At 40.5% G+C, this 18,904-nt stretch overlaps 1 protein-coding gene across 1 annotated transcript; it reads left to right on the forward strand.

Annotated features, from left to right (window-relative positions):
- Nucleotides 1-17,134: 17,134 nt before the first annotated feature.
- On the forward strand, nucleotides 17,135-18,112 carry LOC308564588 (olfactory receptor 2AG2; the record flags this gene model as incomplete). The annotated part of the gene is made up of 1 exon (XM_081152973.1): nucleotides 17,135-18,112. Exon 1 carries the CDS (start codon nucleotides 17,162-17,164, stop codon nucleotides 18,110-18,112), a length of 951 nt encoding a protein of 316 aa, XP_081009099.1. The 5' UTR covers nucleotides 17,135-17,161.
- Nucleotides 18,113-18,904: the final 792 nt, after the last annotated feature.

Genomic DNA, 18,904 nt, shown 5'->3' on the forward strand with positions numbered 1-18,904 from the left:
TTAAAACCCTTCAATTATTTCCCATCAGCTCCAAAGTAATACAGGACCCTCCTGTATTGCAGATTCTACTCTCATGTCTTACTATGCCCATTTATCTCAATCCAGAGGTACTTCTGGCAGTTCTTCAGTTTGTGTTTTACAATTCCATATTTTTTACTTTCCTTTCCCTTTTCTGAATTGTTCTCCCATTTTTCATATGGTTAACTCCCAATTTTCAGTTCCTTCTTAGTGGGGTGGGCCCTTCTCTGACCTGCCAAAGCACACCATGCTTGTTCGACAGAGGGCTTATCACACTGGAGCGGCTGCTCACTCCCGTGTCTGTTTCCCCCACCAGATTATGAGTTCTTTAAGGGTAAGAATTGCATTCTATTTATTATAGAATTTCTAGCATACCAGTGTCTTACATAAAACAGACCCTCAATATATGTGTGTTGATGAAATCATTACAGGATTTTTTATGCAATATTTTTGCGTATTTTAGCTGATGCCTCAAGCAATAAGTATCATATTTCAAAGTGAGATGCAAGTTTGTCAAACAAGACCTGCTGCTTAAGCACACGCTTTAGCTTATGTCTCCTGTTCTTATCTGTGGATGAGGCTTGTCAGTCCCTCTCCAGCACCTCTTGTGGAATCTTTCATTATAAAGATTTCTCATTTTTCCAAGCTTACTGTTGCTCCTGTTTAGAGGGTAAGAGAGCCTGAGAGATGCAATTCATAGAAGTCAGCTTCCTATAACTTAGAGAAGAAAAGAGAAAGGCTGAGAATGTACATGGACTGGCAAACAGAGAAAACCCAGCAAAACGGAGATACTATCTGGCCAAATGAAGGAGCTAAGGGAACAGAACCTCATTGCTAAGCAGAGGGAGAACAAGCCTGGAGCAGAACAGAGCAGAAAGCTTCATGATCAGCAAGCACAGTTTTGGCCCCTGAGGTGAGCTAACAGATCTATGAAACAAGGAGGGAGAGAAAATTTGAGGGAACGTATCAAAGGATTTATGGAAGAGACACATGCACATCATGAGTAGATCTCACCTGTTTTCTGCTTCCAAAATCTTGAGTTCCAAGTAGCTTCAGCGAAGCTCTTATGGCCATCAGTTGGTATACTGATGTAGCAGGGCCCACAGCAAAACAAATTCTATAGAGTATGGCTCTAATCCATCTTTGATCTCTGAATGTGTGGGCCACACTCCCTAATTTCCTATCAAGAAAGAAATATAAGGCATTTATGACACAATTTCAAGACTATTCAATCAATTGTTGAATAAGACAGAGAGCGTGTGGATGAGAGGGGGATCAAAGGCCTTATTTCAAATATCTAATATTCATTTATATATTTCTTTTTCCATTTACTTATTTTTTTCTAGATGCTGTATTTCTCCAAGGAAAATTTAAGACAACTTTAAAAGAATTTAAAAGAATTTTATCTACCACACCAATTAAATGTAGAATAAAAAGGAAAGCAAAAGGACACAAGAGAAAATGGTGCTTCAGTTAGTTATTGCTGCATAAAAAATCCAACCCAGAACAACAGTCATTTATTTGGCTTGTGAATCTGTAATTTGTGTGAGAATAACTTCATGATGTTTAGGGATGTAGATATATATATATGACTTGACTATCTGTGGGAACTCAAGAAGGGTCGTAACAGTGGGGACTGGCTGGTCATCTCTCTTTCCCTCCATGAGGCTTCTCAACATGAGCTAACCTGAGCTGCTTCTTAGCATGATAACCTCAGGAGAGCTGGACTTTGCCACAGCATCTCAGGGCTGAAGATAGAATGTTAATTTTAAAAAGTCCAGGTGCAAGCTTTAAGGCCTTTTATGATGTAGCCTCAGAGTTCATCCACTGTCACTTCCTACAGTGTTCTGTTACTTACACAGGCCCAGTCATAACGCGGGCGGAGGCTGCACATGGCGTGAACAGTGGGAGGCATGGATCACTGGAAGGGGCATTCGAGAGGCTAGACACCTTAAGTGGTTTAAAAACTCAGACTAAAAATACAGGGAACAATGGCATGTCCACTTGCTCTGAGTAGGACACAAGCTCCATTCAAATTATGAGAATAATAATTGTAATAATATAATACTAGCTACCATTTGCTAGCAATTTTTTTTTATGTCACTCACTGTTCTAAGGACTTTGTAGAGATAATTCAGTTTATCCTCACAGTGGCCCTATGAGGTAGGTAGTATTAATAACATCATTTGGGAGATAAGGAAAGTAAGGCATATTCAGCTGAAGTAACTTGACTAAATTCAAAAGGCCAGGGACTGGGATTCACATTGAGGCAGTCGGTTTCTGAGCCCAGTTTCTTCTTTGTTCGTTTTTTTATACTCACCCGAGGATATTTTTTCCATGTTTGTTTGTTTGTTTGTTTGTTTGTGGGGTTTTTTGAGAGAGAATGGAAGGGAGGGAGGAGGGGGAGAGAGAAACATGGATGTGAGAGAGTCACATTGATTGGCTGCCTGAGGTGCAGAGTCAGGGATTGAACCTGTAGCTTAGGTACATGCTCTTGACTGAGAATCGAACCCGAGACCTTTCAGTCTGAGGGCCAATGCTCTAACCACTGAGCAAAACCAGCCAGGGCTGAGCCCAGGTACTTAATCACTAATTTTTCTAGCAGTCAAAGAAAAACGAGAAAGGCTTACATTTCTACAATTTAGTGTCCTTGAAATTTTTTAAAGCTCTCAGGAGAGTTGTAGCTATTGTAGTACTAGGACCAGTTAACTGTGCAGCAAATAACAACAGTCTCATAACTGACTCACAGATGAGTTTTGAGGTGCTGTTTTTAGGATGATGTTTTATACTATTGGGAAGAGCGGATGGAGTGTGTTTCCTTTAAACAAGCCTCCAAGAACATTGTGTCTTTGACCTGAGCATTTGATACATTGGAAAGGTCATGATCTTGAGATTTAGTGCCTGGGATACAGTACCTGTCTTGATGGTTTACTAAAGACCTCTCTGTCTGAACAGACTAATGATCTTGGGAGCCCTTAATATTAGGTTCAGATTATTCAATAATTGTAATGATACCTCCCACCTGTGCATCCTCAACAATTGCTTATTCTGAAAAGGCATAAAGGAGAGTCTCTCTCATTTCCATAGCTTCTCCCCCTCCATCGAGCTTCTTTCTGAAAGGCATGAACATAGGGATTTTTATAAATGGTTCTGGATAAATGCGTTGTGTGCCTTCAGGCTTCCCTGGATCTCCCTCAATGCCAATTCCACTTCAATCACTCCTTCACTCCTTGCCCAGCAGTTATGGTGTGGGTGTGTGTTTGAGCTGTTTCAACTTGGCCCATATCAGTGCAAGCTGCAACTGCTCCTTGGCGTCGGTAATTTCCAGGGAAGGCTTCTTGCCAAACTTGGTAGGAAATGAAGGCTGGGAGATAATGCTCACCCTGATAATTAAGATTTAGAACCTCCTGGCACCTCAAGGATTCAGGAGGGCTTGTTGTTTCTCATTTATAATCACCTCCACTGTTCTTTGTATTCCTTTTTCTGTGCTGTAAGAGAAGTAACAGGCAGAGGTCCAGCTATTCCTTACCCAGAGTTTGTTGGTCTGGGTGGAGGGGATCCAGTTCTTAACTGCTTCATTGTATAACTCTTCATTGCAAAATTCTGCATTCTCAGAACTTGATGCACCAGCATAATTCCTGCCAGGCTCTGTTCTGAGGGGAGGGCTTTGGTAGTCCCACAAACCGAACATACAAAATTGGGCTGTTGGTGGCCTGAGGTGAGCCTGTGAGGATTTTTCTGTCTTGCCCATAAAAATGTTTTATCTCACAGAGAAAATCTTTAATTTTTTTCCTGAGTATTATTTTATCAGAGAAATACCTTTCTTCTTCCTCTTACCTTTTCCTTATTTTTTTAACTCGTTTTATTTCCCACTTCTCTTTTCCTGGATTTTAAAGCCTCCTTTCTTGCTTCTCTCCTTCTTTTAAATTTCAGCATTGAAGAAAAGGGTGGAAGATCATGTCAACTTGAATAAAACCAGGATGCTGAGACCAGATTCATTAGGGGGCTGTGACAGCATCTGTGCAAGGATGCTTGAGGAATTCAAGCTCTCACCCTACTCAAGCTAAATGTAAACTTGTACTTAGGTTTAAAAAGTTTTATAAGCATAGAATTGGAGGAACCTGACTTAATATTAGTTAATAATATTTCTTTAAACGATCCTAAGATTTCAATACAAAACCAGCTCCATGTGAACCAAAGTCGGATGGTCCTGTTATGTGTTGACCTTAAACAAACAGCCAGCCAGATATTTATCCAGAAAAAAAATGAGTGTATTTAGGAGCAATAAGAAATTGCAATTGAGGACATGTGATCTAATTGGGGATCATAGGCAAGTCCAAAGAGACAAAGAAGTGGAACCCTCTTTTATGGGCTTAGGAGGGAATGTTGTAAACAAAGGTCCCATTGGAGGAAGCTGGGTTTTGGAATGTATAGTGGCTTCTCATTGGCTGGGTTGTTGCCTGGGCCGCAGAGTAGGAAACAGCTCTCTATGGGAGATGCAAAGCAGGTCTCTTTCTATTTGGTGCAACAAACTATGAGTGATAGGGCCCGAGAGCTCTCTCTATAAGACCTTGATTCCAATCTTGGTTGAGGTCTCCTTTATTGATTTTCACATGAGTAAAGCTCATTTGATTTTTTCCCAGCTTTATTTAAGATGTAACATTGTGTAAATTTAAGCTGTACAATGTATTGATTTGATATATTTATATATTGCCAAATGATTAGCCCATAGCATTAACTAAGACCTCCATTCCAGCTTCTTTTGATCTTAAACTTCAATATTGCTGGCTAAGGATTCAGAAAAATGAAATGATATACTTGTGACTGATCAGAGTATACCTGAGGTGCTGTGGTCAGCACTGAGAATAACAGTATTTGGCTCTGATGACTTTCTCAGGGGCCAATTCCTTAAGTCATTGGGGTGGGTATGAATATGTGTGAGCATCAAGGCTAGTTCCTTTCCAAGTAAAGTCAGATGTTTTTGGTAGCATTGGACACAGGGGACAGCCTAAAGGCATTACCATGGGCGATGAGGAGACAATGGCAGCGAAGAGTCCTGACAGAGAGATGAAAGGACTTTTCAGGGATAGCCTTTTACGCTACTGAGAGTCATAAGGATTGGTCCAAGGCTAGGAAATGCTAACTCCTATGGTTCCAGAGAAAAATAAGGAAACAATTACCAAGAGCTTGTGAAACATCAACCATTGGAATAATGTCTAAAATTGATTCAAGTCGGTGAATTGCCTTGTGTCTCCTTCAAAAGCACATTTGACAGCTTTGGTTGTTGTTTTGTTATTGCTAATCCTTCCAGAAATAACTATTTCTCCCATAGGTTGCTGTATAAAGTTAATATTTCAATTAAAAGTAGGAAGGATAATAATTAAGAATAAATCACTCATACTTCATAGATAAAATATCTTTCTTCCTGGGGTAATGCAGGTGAATTCAATGAAAGGGTTAGGGAGAAACTCAGCCAGAGTTAGGAGAAGAATGAAAGTCCTTGTAAAGAATAAGAGATGGGTCCAATATCAAATTCAGCCTACTGGGGGGCGGGGGGCCTACCAGAATAATGACATAGCTGCCATTTGTTGTGCGTCTACCCTGCGGAGGGAGAACATATACGTCTATTGTTCATAGCATCATGTAGGGAAGGTATTATCCTAGGCTAGCGAAAAGGAAGCCAAGAGAAGTTAATATTTACTCAAGTTCACAGAACGGGGAAGTGACAAAATGATTATATTCATTATTTTTAAGTCCATTGATGGAGCCCGCAACCTGGGCATGTGCCCTGACCGGGAATCGAACCCCAATCGCGTGGATCCTAGGTCGACGCTCAACCCCTGAGCCACGCCCACCCAGGCTCAATGGAGACTTTTAAATACTGATCTCTTTTGACTATTATTTTATTTAAAAGTTAGTTTCCATTTCCTTGGTGTTTAAATGATATTGTTTCTGTCTACAACCTGGCAGGAAACCTAGATACTACACAAAACTTTAATGAAGTGATTGCTTATAAAGGTAAGGACAGAATTAAGGGAAACACCAAGGGATATCGAGGAAGAAGGGGAGAATTAATACACTACTATATTTCAGCGAGAGACTCAGTCAAGGAGAAGGACCTCCTGCAAGAGTTGGGACATAGAAACTTTCAGAAAACAGAGCCCAGAACAGAGAGCAAACAGGGAAGGGATGTTCTACCTCTGTTTCTGCTCCTGCTCCCATTGTCTACACCTAATTGGAAGCCAGTCAGCAAGGGGATCTAGTGATCTATTCCTTAGAGATCAGTCTTCTAGAGTACAGGGCAGAACTTGGAAAGGCTTAGAGTGTTTCAATGTAAGAAGGTGAATGGCAAAAATCAGTATAATCATCTTTTCCTTGAAGGGAGATATTACAACTATTTATTTGGTTGTAAAACTCTCTTGTGCTATTCTAGTAGCCGCCATTTATCATCAAAGCAAAGGCCATCAAATTTGGATTTTTGTTTTTGTTTTGATACTTTGCAATGTTACCAATGACTCCTTATGTTATACAAATATTTTTAAGGTTGCTTACAATCATCACATTATAAATACTCATAAAGATTCTACAATGTACTCAATGTTTATATTTCTAAAAATCCTTATATTGATGAGATATTATAGAAATCTGTACACTGGCTTCAACAGCTTTGCAGCATTAGCTTTGTTATGAATTTCCTATGAGTTGCTATTTCATATGACTTGCAATTTCCATAACCTTACTTCTGAATTCTCCCTATCTTTAAATTGTCATACAGATTAGATTTTTAGAATATAAATTTTATGAGTGTATAATTTAAATATAATAAAATAAATCTTTTAAAATATATAATTAAATTAGTTTTGATAAATGTATGCACCTTTGTAGCTAGCTCCACAATCAAAACATGTAATATTTTTTGGCATCAGATAATTTCTTTGTGCCTCTTTGTTGTCAATTCCTGTACACTGGTTCCCAAATAACTACTGACCCAATTTATAAAACTACTACTCCAGTCCCCAAGTAACTACTAAACCTAGAATTTCATAAAAAGGGAATCATACAATAGAAACTCCTTTGTGCCTAGTTCAGCACGGTGTTTTTGAGATTTAACCATGATGTTACATTTGTCAATAGTTCCTTTTTCTCTGCTGAGTAGTAGTCTATTAAATGGATGCACCATAGAGACACACCACAATTTACTTGTGCATTCATCTATTAATATACATTTGGGATTTTAAAAGTTTTTGACCGGTTTGAATAAAGATAGTAAGAACAATTACATTGCAAGATTTTTTGTGTGCCAAGGTTTCCATTTCTCTTGGGTACCTGGGGATAGAATTGCTGGGTTGAATAATCAATATATGTTGAATTCCATATGCCCATTTAAATTCTGTCTCTTTTTAATAGAGTTTGAAATCAAAGGAGCCCCAGATATTCCAATCTGTGTCAACAAGCATAATATAAAAGACTTCAGCAGGGTTGGAGTGGCTTAGTTGGTTGAGAGTCATCTCATGCACAGAAAGGTTGCCAACTAGATTCCTGGTCAGGGGGTACGCCTGGATTGCTGGCTTGATCTCCACTCAGGGGGCATACATATGAAAGGCAACCGATGGATGTTTTTCTCCCACATGGATGTTTCTCTCTCTTTCCCTCTCTCTCTCTTTCTCTCTCTCTCTCCCTTCTTCTCTCTAAGCATGTCCTTGAGGACTAAAAATAGGTAAAAATAAAATAAAAACTTCAAAAATAAAGGACTTCAGAATATGTTATGAAGTCAGACTCAGGGGAATGCACTGTTTACCTCAACTCTCGGGACCTCATTTTTTATAACTTCTTCTTATGAAAATCCACTGTTTAGGCCCTTGGAGAATTTAGGTTTGTGTCTTTGAGACAAGTGGTTGGCAAAGGTTTAGGATGGAGAAATATTCTGAGTGTCTAGGAATAAAAATCCAGTAAGAACTGCCAAGTGCGATTTGGATCCACAGGCTACTGTCCTGTACTCAGCTTTTGACCCCCTCACTAGTGAATCCACTGCTCTGTGCTTATCTCAGCCCAGCCCAGAAGATGAGAGTAAGGAGTTTGTCCAGGGGCCTGTTTTATTTTTTCTACGTACACCATCAGCCTCTGCCTTATGTTTTCCCAAGTCCTAATTCCTAAGTGGCGCATTCTACTAACAGGTCTTTCTATGGATTCAGACAAAGGCAAGAACTAATAACTACAATTTATCTGTTTGATTCCCCCAAACCACATTTGAACCTCCTGCTCTATTATGGACAAGTTTGTCATTGACCTCTGTTTTTTGATTTTGAAATATAAAATAAAAGCAAAAGTGATTTTTATTGACTAAACAAGTTCACTTCATTCTCAGACTGCTAATCTAGATAAAATACAAAGTATTTCTTGAGGAAAAAATATCAAAATTGAACTAAAGACAATTAATTTCCTTAATTTATCTTCATAGCAGTACATATATATATATTGACATCAGGATTAGCTGAGAAGCCATATCTAATGTGACACTCAGCCTACCAACTAGATCAAGTGAGGTTAAAATGTGCTTAAAAACTATGTAAACTGGTGGAAACAACAGTACGTATCCCAATGCTAACTGGCACCTAGTAAGAAGCAGCTGAAAGCCAACATTTCAACAAATTGCACTTATTAACATCGTACTTGTTTATAAAACATGCAAAGTCAAACATTAAGAATGCATCTGTTCTCTTTCTGATGATAGGTAAACAGGAGTAAACATAGATGGGAGAAGGAAGCCTAACTTCTGTAGCCGAATTTATCTTGCTGAGACTTCCACAGGATCCAAAGATTTTGATTTTTCTTTTCTGTGTTTTCCTGATCATTTACCTGCGCTCTATATTTGGAAACCTGCTCAGAATAATCTTTATTTATTTATTTATTTATTTATTTATTTATTTATTTGTTTATTTAAATATATCTTTATTGATTTCAGAGAGAGGAAAGGAGGGGGAGAGAGAGAGAGAAACATCAATGATGAGTCATTGATCGGCTGCCTCCTGCACACCCCCTGCTGGGGATCAAGCCCCCAACCCGGGCATGTGCCCTGACCGGGAATCAAACCCCGATCGCCTGGATCCTAGGTGGACACTCAACCGCTGAGCCACGCCCAGCCAGGCAGAATAATCCTTATTTAAACTGACTCAATTTCACACTCCCGGGTACGTTTTCCTTAAAAAGTTGTCCTTTGCTGACCTCTGTTTTTCTATGAGCATTGTTCCCCAGATGCTGGTCAATCTCCTTGTAAAGAAGAAAACCACTTCCTTTGCTTGATGCTCATTACAGATACAGTGGTCCCTCGGCTTTCTAATGTGATCCGCTCCGGAAGACCATCCGAGTTCTGAAATGCTCGAAAACCGAGGGATCCACAGCCCACAGCTAGGCCTCAGGATCTTGCTGTCAGCAGCAGCCGTGGGGCATGTTCCACTTCCGAGGCAGGTTCAAAAACCCAAAGCATTGACTTCTGAGTTTATGGCGTTCATAAACCGAAATGTCTGTCAACAGAGACATTCGAAAACCGAGGTACCACTGTAGTTGTCTTCCTCCTACCAGGGTGCACTTCTGGCAGCGATGTCCTATGACCAGTATGAGACTGACTGCAAGTCCCTGCACTACTCCACCATCATGACTCAGAGGATTTGTGTCTGGATGGCCACAGTGTTCTGGATCAGTGGGGCATTTGTATGCTCAGTAGACAGTGCATTACACTGTGTCTCCCCTACCAGGGGCATAATGTAATGAATCATTATTTTTGTGAACCTCCTTCACTCCTGATGTGGCTTCAGTAGACACTGACACTGCTGAGATGGCCCTCTTGTCAATGGGTGTAATAAGCCTCTTAGCACCTGTCTCCCTCGTCCTGGTCTCCTACTGACATGTTATGTCCGCTGTGATTAGGATGCAGTCAACGTGTTCCCTCCCTGTGACTCCCATTTCACTTCTGTGGTTCTCTATTATGACTCTGGAATATTTGCCTCCCCGAGACCCAACTCCAAAGCAATGAATGGAAAGGATAAGGTCATCTCTGGTTTTACCCAATTACAACTTCAGTGTCGAGCCCCATCATTTGCAGCCTGAGGAACAAGAACAGAAAGGCCACCTCGGCAAGCTGTCTGGAAGATAGTCCACCTTCAGAGGAAGTGATTTCTGACATTTTTCTTTAGTAGTTGGAACACTGTGACTGACAACAACAGCCCTACTATTCTTATCTTTTCCTTCTCTCGCTTTACTCACCTCAACTGATATTTTTCTCTCCACAAATGTTCATTAAATGTTTACTCTGTGCAAACACTGTGCCCAGAACCTCACAATATAAGTAAAAATTAAAGCTTTCCTTAAAAGAACTGTCAACCCACTAACAACATAACACAAATATAAAGATAACTATTTTTAAAACTAAGTAAAGAAGAAATATTTTAAGATGAAAGAAAAATACTGTATGGATCAAAAGCAAGGGCAACAGCTTATTGGAAGACTAGGAATATTTCATGAAAATGACTCCTGACATGAAACTTGATTAATGGGATGTATGATTTCAACCAGCAGCAGTGGGCCAGAGAAGGTGCCTAAAGAAGACTGTCACATCAACCAAAGCACAGAGATGGTAGCTGAGAGTGTGTGGCAGGAAACAAAGTTTAGAAACAAGTTATGCATGGTCTTGTCATAAGGTTGACCAGTTTGTACCCTATTCTTAAGAGGTTTTAATACAAGATTAACCAGTTTGCCCTTTAGGCAGAATTGAGAATGACCTGATCATGCCTTCACATTAGGAGCTCCATTCGGAAAGACAATTAATCTTGGCATTTTGTATAATCCCAGAATCACAGTTCTTCAGAGGATTTGTGTTCTAGATATTCTGTTAGGAGCTATCAAATCTGTGATGTTCAATAACTGAATGAATTTTTTATCTTATTTTAAAATTTTAAGACTGAATAATCTCTGTAATTTTCTTAACATACACAGAGCTCATTGTATTAAAATATCTCAGAGGTCTACAGTCATTATATTCCAGCCACAGTGACTTTCTTTCTCTTCTTCAAAAGATGTAAAGCTCATCCTTATATCCAGTCATTAGCACTTGCTGTTTACTTTATCTGAAATGCTTTGCCAATCATTCTTGACACACCTGACTCCTCCTCAGCATTGTGAGCTCATTGTCAACACAATAGGCAGCTCTCCAGAGGCCTTTTTCAAACATCCAATCTTAAGCAATACTCTTTACACTCTTTATCTCCATTACTGTGTTTTATTGTGTTTGTAGGACTTATCTCTGAAATCACCTTGTTTACTCATTTGGAAACATCCTGATTGAAGCCAATTTTAAAGCTAGGATTAAATTAAGATGAAATGATAAAATTAATAAAGAATTATCCAAGGTCTATCAAGGGAATCTGGCCATAGTGGTGTGTCATAAATATAAAAAAAGAGGACAATTTAAGAAAATAAGGAGTATTCAATAGTAACAAGTGAGAGAGGGTAGTCAAGAAGGCTGAGGACTGAAAGTAGACTATTTGGCAAAAAAGAAGAGATATTAAACAGGCACCCGAGATGGAGATTTTGTTGTTTAATTTTTAACCATGATCTAGTCAGTTTCTCTTGGGAATAAAAATCCTGATTTATAAAATCAATAAGCAATTAAATTAGATAATGTTTAAATTCCCTTCCAGTCCTAATATACTATAAGACCCAAATGGTTTTTTAATAATTCAGAAACCTAAATAAGGACGGTTGAATTAATGTTGAATATTTATTCAATTATCATTGAATTTGTTATTAGGACATTGGTGAGCCTGGTGAAAAGCTAATCAATTGAGATGGAGTAGGAGATGGTGATCCTGGTTTTAATCAGCTAAAAAGTGAGTGAGACTTTAATAGGTTTCATTACCTCTGGGACTTGAGAAAGCCAGCTCTCTCCTAAGAGGATGCTTATACTCTTCTGTGATCTTATGGTCTCTTTCTGCAGTTCTTCCCTGAGGGAAATGTCCTCTTAGCTGAGTCAACTCACCATGCCATAGAGGAGAGAAGCTAAGGACAGCTACAGTTTTACTGGATCGTACTACTATGATTTATGGGTTATCTGATATAGCAAGCAGCAAGTGTTCACATATGGCGAACTAAGCAATTCAAAGTAGAAGTAGACACAGTTATTATAAATGCTTTTTCAAGAAATTTGTTGTAAAAAAATGGAAGGCATGTAGAGAAATAGTCTGAAAAGAAAGAAAAGGAAACCAAAGGATTGTTTCTTTTTTTGAACAGGGAAATCCTGATCCTCTTTAGAAGCTAGATCAGAAGATTGAGAGCACTCGTGACACAAGAAGAACACGTCAGTGGAGAAGCAAATAGACAGAGGAGGCGGCGAAGATGAGTGAGAACCTCAGTAATAGTTGAAGTCAACCCTAAAGTGGAGAAGGTGCTTGTAGTCCTCTGAAATAAAGGACCACGGAGTAAGGATAGTTCCAACATAAAGTAAGGAAGAGATGAAAGAACGTACGCATCTGAGGGATTAAATCATCTGTAATCTTTATTTTATCTACGAAGTAGAAAGCAGGGTTGGAAGTCAGGCGTGTAGGGACTTACTTCATTGTTACCATAAACTCACCACCCAAAATGAAAGCCAGGGCCTTGACAATGTACTTCATCTAACCATTAGGTCACTGCCAGTCCTTCTCTGTGCTTCCTTTCATTGTAGTAACTGTTATCCCAAATCTTATGTCCATCAATCTCTTTTCTTCTCTATTATATAGTTGTAGTAAATCTACAAGTGGTAATAAAATGCTCATTTTTATTTGAGTTTTTTAATCTAAAAAAGGAGTATCATGATATGTAATCCTTAGGACTCTTTTTTTTCACTTACTATTAGATTGCTGAGTTATCCTTCCTTGTTGTATGCCCTTCTGTTCCTTTGTTTCGACTGCTGTAGAACGTCCCTTTGTGTGAATATTTATGCACTCCAATGCTGATGGGCATAAGTGTGGTTTCCAGAGTTTGCTTGTTTGTGAATAGTGCTGTTGTTGCATTTTACATGTATAAAGCCTTTTTTTGTATATGTTGCTTTTATAGTGAGAAAACAAAAAAGTCCTTGTATTATATTTCTTTTGTGGTACCTGTGCAATAATTTTCTTGACTATGTTCTCTTTAGAATCAGAAAATAAAAACTTATTTTTAGTTTTCTTAACGTTGAAAGAAAAAAGATGCAATGCCAGCAGCAGTTTCAGCATTACTGGCAAAATGACTGGTTAAAGAGAGACTGAAGAATGAAGACAGCCTGGCAAAATATTGGGGAGAGAAGAGAACGGCTTGAACCAGAGCAGTGATGGGGAAAGGCTGTGTTGTGCCATCATCCCAGAGCCCTAGACATCTGAGTCCGCTGGACACAAACAGCAGGGGTCTACACCAGACTCATGCACACATGTGTGCACCTTCATGAGGGGGAGTAGAAAGGAGAAACACACAACCTAAAAGCATGGAAAGGTTCAATAAATCACTGCTTTGATGCTAATGAAAGGTCACTGAAGGATATGGAAGGCACACTGCAAAGTTGAGTTCCCTCTAGATGGGAAGACATAAGGAGTGATATGGAGACTGGCAGCATTTACAGACCCATAGATATACTTTGTAATTTGGACAGAGGGCTAGACAGGGGGCCCTTGCTTCTAGGGTCAGTTACTGACACTGTCTATCGAGTTAGAATTTTGGAAACAGCAAATCCATGTGGGACAAAACAAACCCTCAAGCCTCAGAGTTCATTTAGTTGGTGAAGTTTGCAGGCATGGGAGGTCAGGAGACTTGCCCAGGGAATTCATTAAAATCTTGTTTCCTGGAGCAGCATTTTCAGGGAAGATTTTGTCAGCTGAGGAGATGAGACCATATGGCTCCCCTAGGACAGGGTCCTAGCTTGCTGTTGCCCCAGGGACAGTGAGGCTGGGCACCACTGGGCCTCCTTAGGGCAGCTCCTCCCATAGCTTTTTATCCGAATCTCTGCAGTTCTCATCTTTGTTCATGGAACCCACCACCAGAATGGGAACACATGAAAATCTGAGAACCTCGAATCAAGAACTCAGCCAGAACTGCGCCGAGGCTGTGAGAGCTTTCTCACAGGGAGAGTAGAGGAGAGGAGTTTGCAGCGATTCTACACATTGCTTCCCCAGGTGCCTGCTCTGGGTTCTCAGCTGCCCGTCTGCACCCATCTCTACCCCCAGAGAGGACCTGCAATGCCAGTGACTGGAGGAGTCGCTGACCTCTGATCTCAGACACAGCCATACGCACACCTACACCCCACTCTTCCAGGAGAACCACTTCCTCTTTCTTTGTCTTCCTGAACATCTTCACCCCTCAAGTTAATCGCAGGGCAGTAAGTGTGGCCTGGCAGCTGTGCCCTTGCTCCTCTGAGGTAAGGGCTCTGTCTCTGTTTCAATGAAATCATGTGCAGTCTGGAAGTCTTGAGAAACTGGGTCAAGACCTCACTGCTTTGCATCTCAGACTATCTGGTCCTTCAGGGTGTATACCATCCACTCCCTTCTACACTTTAGGCACCCTGTCCATGTGGGCACTCCCACAATCCATCTGTTCCACTGACCAGAACTTTTACCGGGTTCCCATACATCCCGGTAAAAGTCTCAGTACTTACCTTTGGACCTGGATTATCTTGGCCTCTAATAGTCTGAAGTGTACCCTTAAAAACGGATCATCTATACAGCTGTAAATAACACTATAGTTTAATGAGCCCACCATTCTAAGTTTATTAAAGATTTTTCATTATAAAAATGGGGGGGGGATCATCTAGAATCGGGTAATGTGCCTCTTCCCTATATGCCTGTGTGATACTAAAGCCCGAGTCACAGAAAAAAAGCCTATTGAAATAATGAAATTATTAAAATATAATGAGCAATGATACAAAAAAAAATATGCTTACAAATTTTTAGCTCAATATTGTGAATTGGCTGTATGTGATCATTTCCAATGAAATAAAACTCCTCTCTGTTAATATCAGCCTCTGCTGACTTGTCCCGGTCTGAGGTTCCCACTACCAGCTGTTTTCCAGACAGGGAGCTCTTCCTCTGTAGGCCCAGTGTATGTTCTCAGGCCTGTATTTTTAGATGGTCGTAAAGGAGAGGAACCAGAAAACAAGAAAGGAGAGAGAGCAGGGATCTGCAGCAAGGGGAGGAAGGCAGATAAGTAGGATGCAGAGTCCTAAGGATCATCACCTCACCTAAGCCCCTTTTGCTGCTCTTTAAAACCCTGTTCACACTCCTGGTGCAGAAATCAGGATAAAAGTGCCCACCTAATCATTTTCTTCCCTTTATTACTCTATCCACTTATCTTTTTAATACAGCAAAAGCAAAAGTATTTCAAGACAAATATTTACCAGGAGCAGTGCTAGCAATTGTCTTTGAATTTGTCTTTTTGTTGTTGACAATAGGCAAAGAAAGTCGTCCAACCAATATGTCTTAGTTTAAACCTGCAGTTTTGGCTCTGTGATGCAAAGGAAAGATGTCAGGCCTCAAGGATCAAAAAGACAGTGTCACAGAGGATGTTTCTCTGGCTGGCTTCTTGCCCAGACTTGATTGTAGCAAAACTATCAGGAGGATATTCTTGTATCATGATTCAGTGTCCTGACCTTCACCATGTTATTCCCTTTCTCTGTTACACCCTGGCCCTTTTTTTCTTAGCCACCTCCTATTCTTCTGCCTGTAGCTTATATCACTCCCTCAAGGAATCCTGTCCTGAAACCTCACTTGTATGGACTCGTAGTATGCTATGTTTTCCTTCACATACTAATCATCACTGGTGGATGTGTGCTGGTGTTTGTCTAACCATTTTTCACATCTATGCTATTTTCCTAGCATCAGTTATAGTACCTGATACATTACAGTTACTATGTAAATATTTATGGAATGAATGAAATAAGCTGAAACAGATGAGCCTTCCTATTACAGGATTTTATCATTCTACCAATTAAAGGTGCCAACTCTAAGTTGATCAGGATGATGACATAACAGAAGACATGAAGATTAGGAGCAGATGATACAAGAAAAAAATGAAATATTTGGTCATAAATTCTTCTCTTCTCTTACAAATTCCTCCTAAGTCCTCCATCCAACTATGAAATATCTGCAATCACAAATAGAAAGCTAAGTGAACACTGTCCCACAGACCCCACACACTCCACTTTCTCTCCCCCTCAACCCCTTGCACCAGCACTATCGTATGGATTCGGGGTACAGTAGGATCAGCATCCCCTATCATATTGTCAGATTTGTAAGATAGAGGAATCTGATTTTCCTGATCAGAGTCTTGCTTTGACTCTCAGGTGACAGGATGGTTTGGGGCCTTCTCTATGAAATCTCCTCTTTTATAGCTCTCCCCTTCTATTATATGCCCTAAACACAAATACTTTTGCAACTTTCATCTATTACTTTTTCCCCTGAATCATTATCTGCAAATAGGTAATAACTTTTTATACTGTTTCTGCAGGGTTACTTCCAAAATTTATACCAGCCTGACCATTCAATTCAACCCAGATTCTTTTTCCCTCCAAAAAGGTAGCAGTGTGCTCACCAAAGATGTGAGAACAGTTCAAGAACACAAGAGATCAAGTTTTCCAAGAGCTGGGAGGTTCCTGTTCAGGAAGCTGTCAACAACTATGACACTGGAAAGTGAAGGAAGATGTCACATCTGAAGAGAAGATGTCACATCTGAGGAGAAGATATCATAGCACTTTATTATGAGAAAATGTCAACACTGAATTGGAATCCCAAGTATATTTTAGGCAGAAAACCAGCTAGATTTTAAACCAATGCCCACTGTGTTTCTTTATTATGAAGATAGATATGTTTTATCTATCTACAAATATGCTTGCCTGGGTTCATACTTTTGGATATCCTATTTAAAGGGAATTCTAAATGATTAGCCATTAGCAATATGCTTTATCATATTCAGTAATAAGATTTAAAAAGTCTTAAGTCATAAGGCAGACATAGGTACAAAGAGGAAGAGATATATCTCACAGGATTCCCGTTGGTCACCCCATAGTTACAGGAGACAATATAAAAGTAGGGTGAACTCCCTGAGAAAGGGTTTCACTGAGAATCCATTTGGTTCTCGGCAAGTGAAGAAAATGGAGCACTGGAACTCCACCCTGGGAAGTGGCTTCATATTGATGGGGATTCTGAAGGACAGTGGGTCTCCTGGGCTGCTCTGTGCCACAATCACAGTTCTGTACATGTTGGCTCTGACCAGCAATGGCCTGCTGCTCCTGGTCATCACAATGGATGTCCGGCTCCACATGCCCATGTACCTCCTGCTTGGGCAACTCTCACTCATGGACCTCCTCTTCACGTCCGTTGTCACCCCCAAGGCCCTTGTGGATTTTCTTCGCAGTGAAAACACCATTTCCTTTGGGGGTTGTGCCCTTCAGATGTTTCTAGCACTGACTCTGGGTGGTGCAGAGGACCTCCTACTGGCCTTCATGGCCTATGACAGGTATGTGGCCATTTGTCATCCTCTGAACTACATGGTCCTCATGAATACGAGGGTCTGCTGGCTCATGGTGGCCACATCCTGGACCCTGGCATCCCTGAATGCTCTAGGACATACCTTGTATACCATGCACTTCCCCTTCTGCATGTCCTGGAAGATAAGTCACCTGCTTTGTGAGATCCCACCTCTGCTGAAGTTGGCCTGTGCAGATACTTCCAAATATGAGCTCATGGTGTATGTGACTGGGGTGACTTTCCTCTTGCTCCCTCTTTCTCTCATTGTTGCCTCCTACACACTAATCTTATTTACTGTGCTCCGCATGCCCTCAAATGAGGGGAGGCAGAAAGCCCTAGTCACCTGTTCTTCCCACCTGACTGTGGTCGGGATGTTCTACGGAGCTGCCACGTTCATGTATGTCCTGCCCAGTTCCCTCCACAGCCCCAAACAGGACAACATCATCTCTGTTTTCTACACAATTGTCACTCCAGCCCTGAACCCCCTCATCTATAGCCTGAGGAATAAGGAGGTCATGGGGGCCTTGAGGAGGATCCTGGGAAAATACCTGGTGCGGACGCACCCCACCTTCTAGGAAGGGATCGTGGCTTGTCTCTCTAACTTCCTTTCTCCAAATCAAAGTGCTATACACAGCCTATCTTTTTTTTTTTTTAAATATATCTTTATTGATTTCAGAGAGAGGGAGAGAGAGAGAGAGAGAGAGAGAGAGAGAGAGAGAGAGAGAAACATCAATGATGAGAGAGTCATTACCGGCTGCCTAGCCCGCAACCCGGGCATGTGCCCTGACCGGAAATCAAACCCGGATCTTCTGGATCCTAGGTTGATACTCAACCGCTGAGCCATGCCTGGCCGGGCAGCCTGTCTTTATATGATAGTCTGTGCGAGATGATACAAATACTTTTAAATTTTTTCATTTCCATTCTACTGGGTAGCGGGTAAGCAATAGAGACTTTAAGCTGTACTAACATGGGATCTATCACCCTGACCTTCGAAGCCCATGTGGCAAAAGGAATAGGAGAAGAAAGCATGGAATGGATGTCCTAGAACTCCCTCAGTGGCAGGACGTTCTCCTGACATGATTACCGTGTTTACTGTAGGGAACTAAGTGTTAAATTCAGTATCATGTAGCAGTGACAAGCAGTAACAGTTTTAGACTGACCAAACTCAGATAACCTGTTAACATCAGAGGAGAACTGCTTTCCTTAGAATCAGATTTTAGGACAATTAATAGAAGTACCCTCAAAAGATATATTGGGGATATCTCTTAGTTATTAGGCAAATGGTTGTTTTAGCAATTACTTAGAAAGAATAATAGATTTGTACTCTGGACTTAAGTAGAAATCCATATTGAATGCATAAATAAAGG

This window comes from Miniopterus schreibersii (genome assembly GCF_964146895.1).
Source record: "Miniopterus schreibersii genome assembly, chromosome: 12".
NCBI classification, from domain to species: Eukaryota; Metazoa; Chordata; class Mammalia; order Chiroptera; family Miniopteridae; genus Miniopterus; species Miniopterus schreibersii.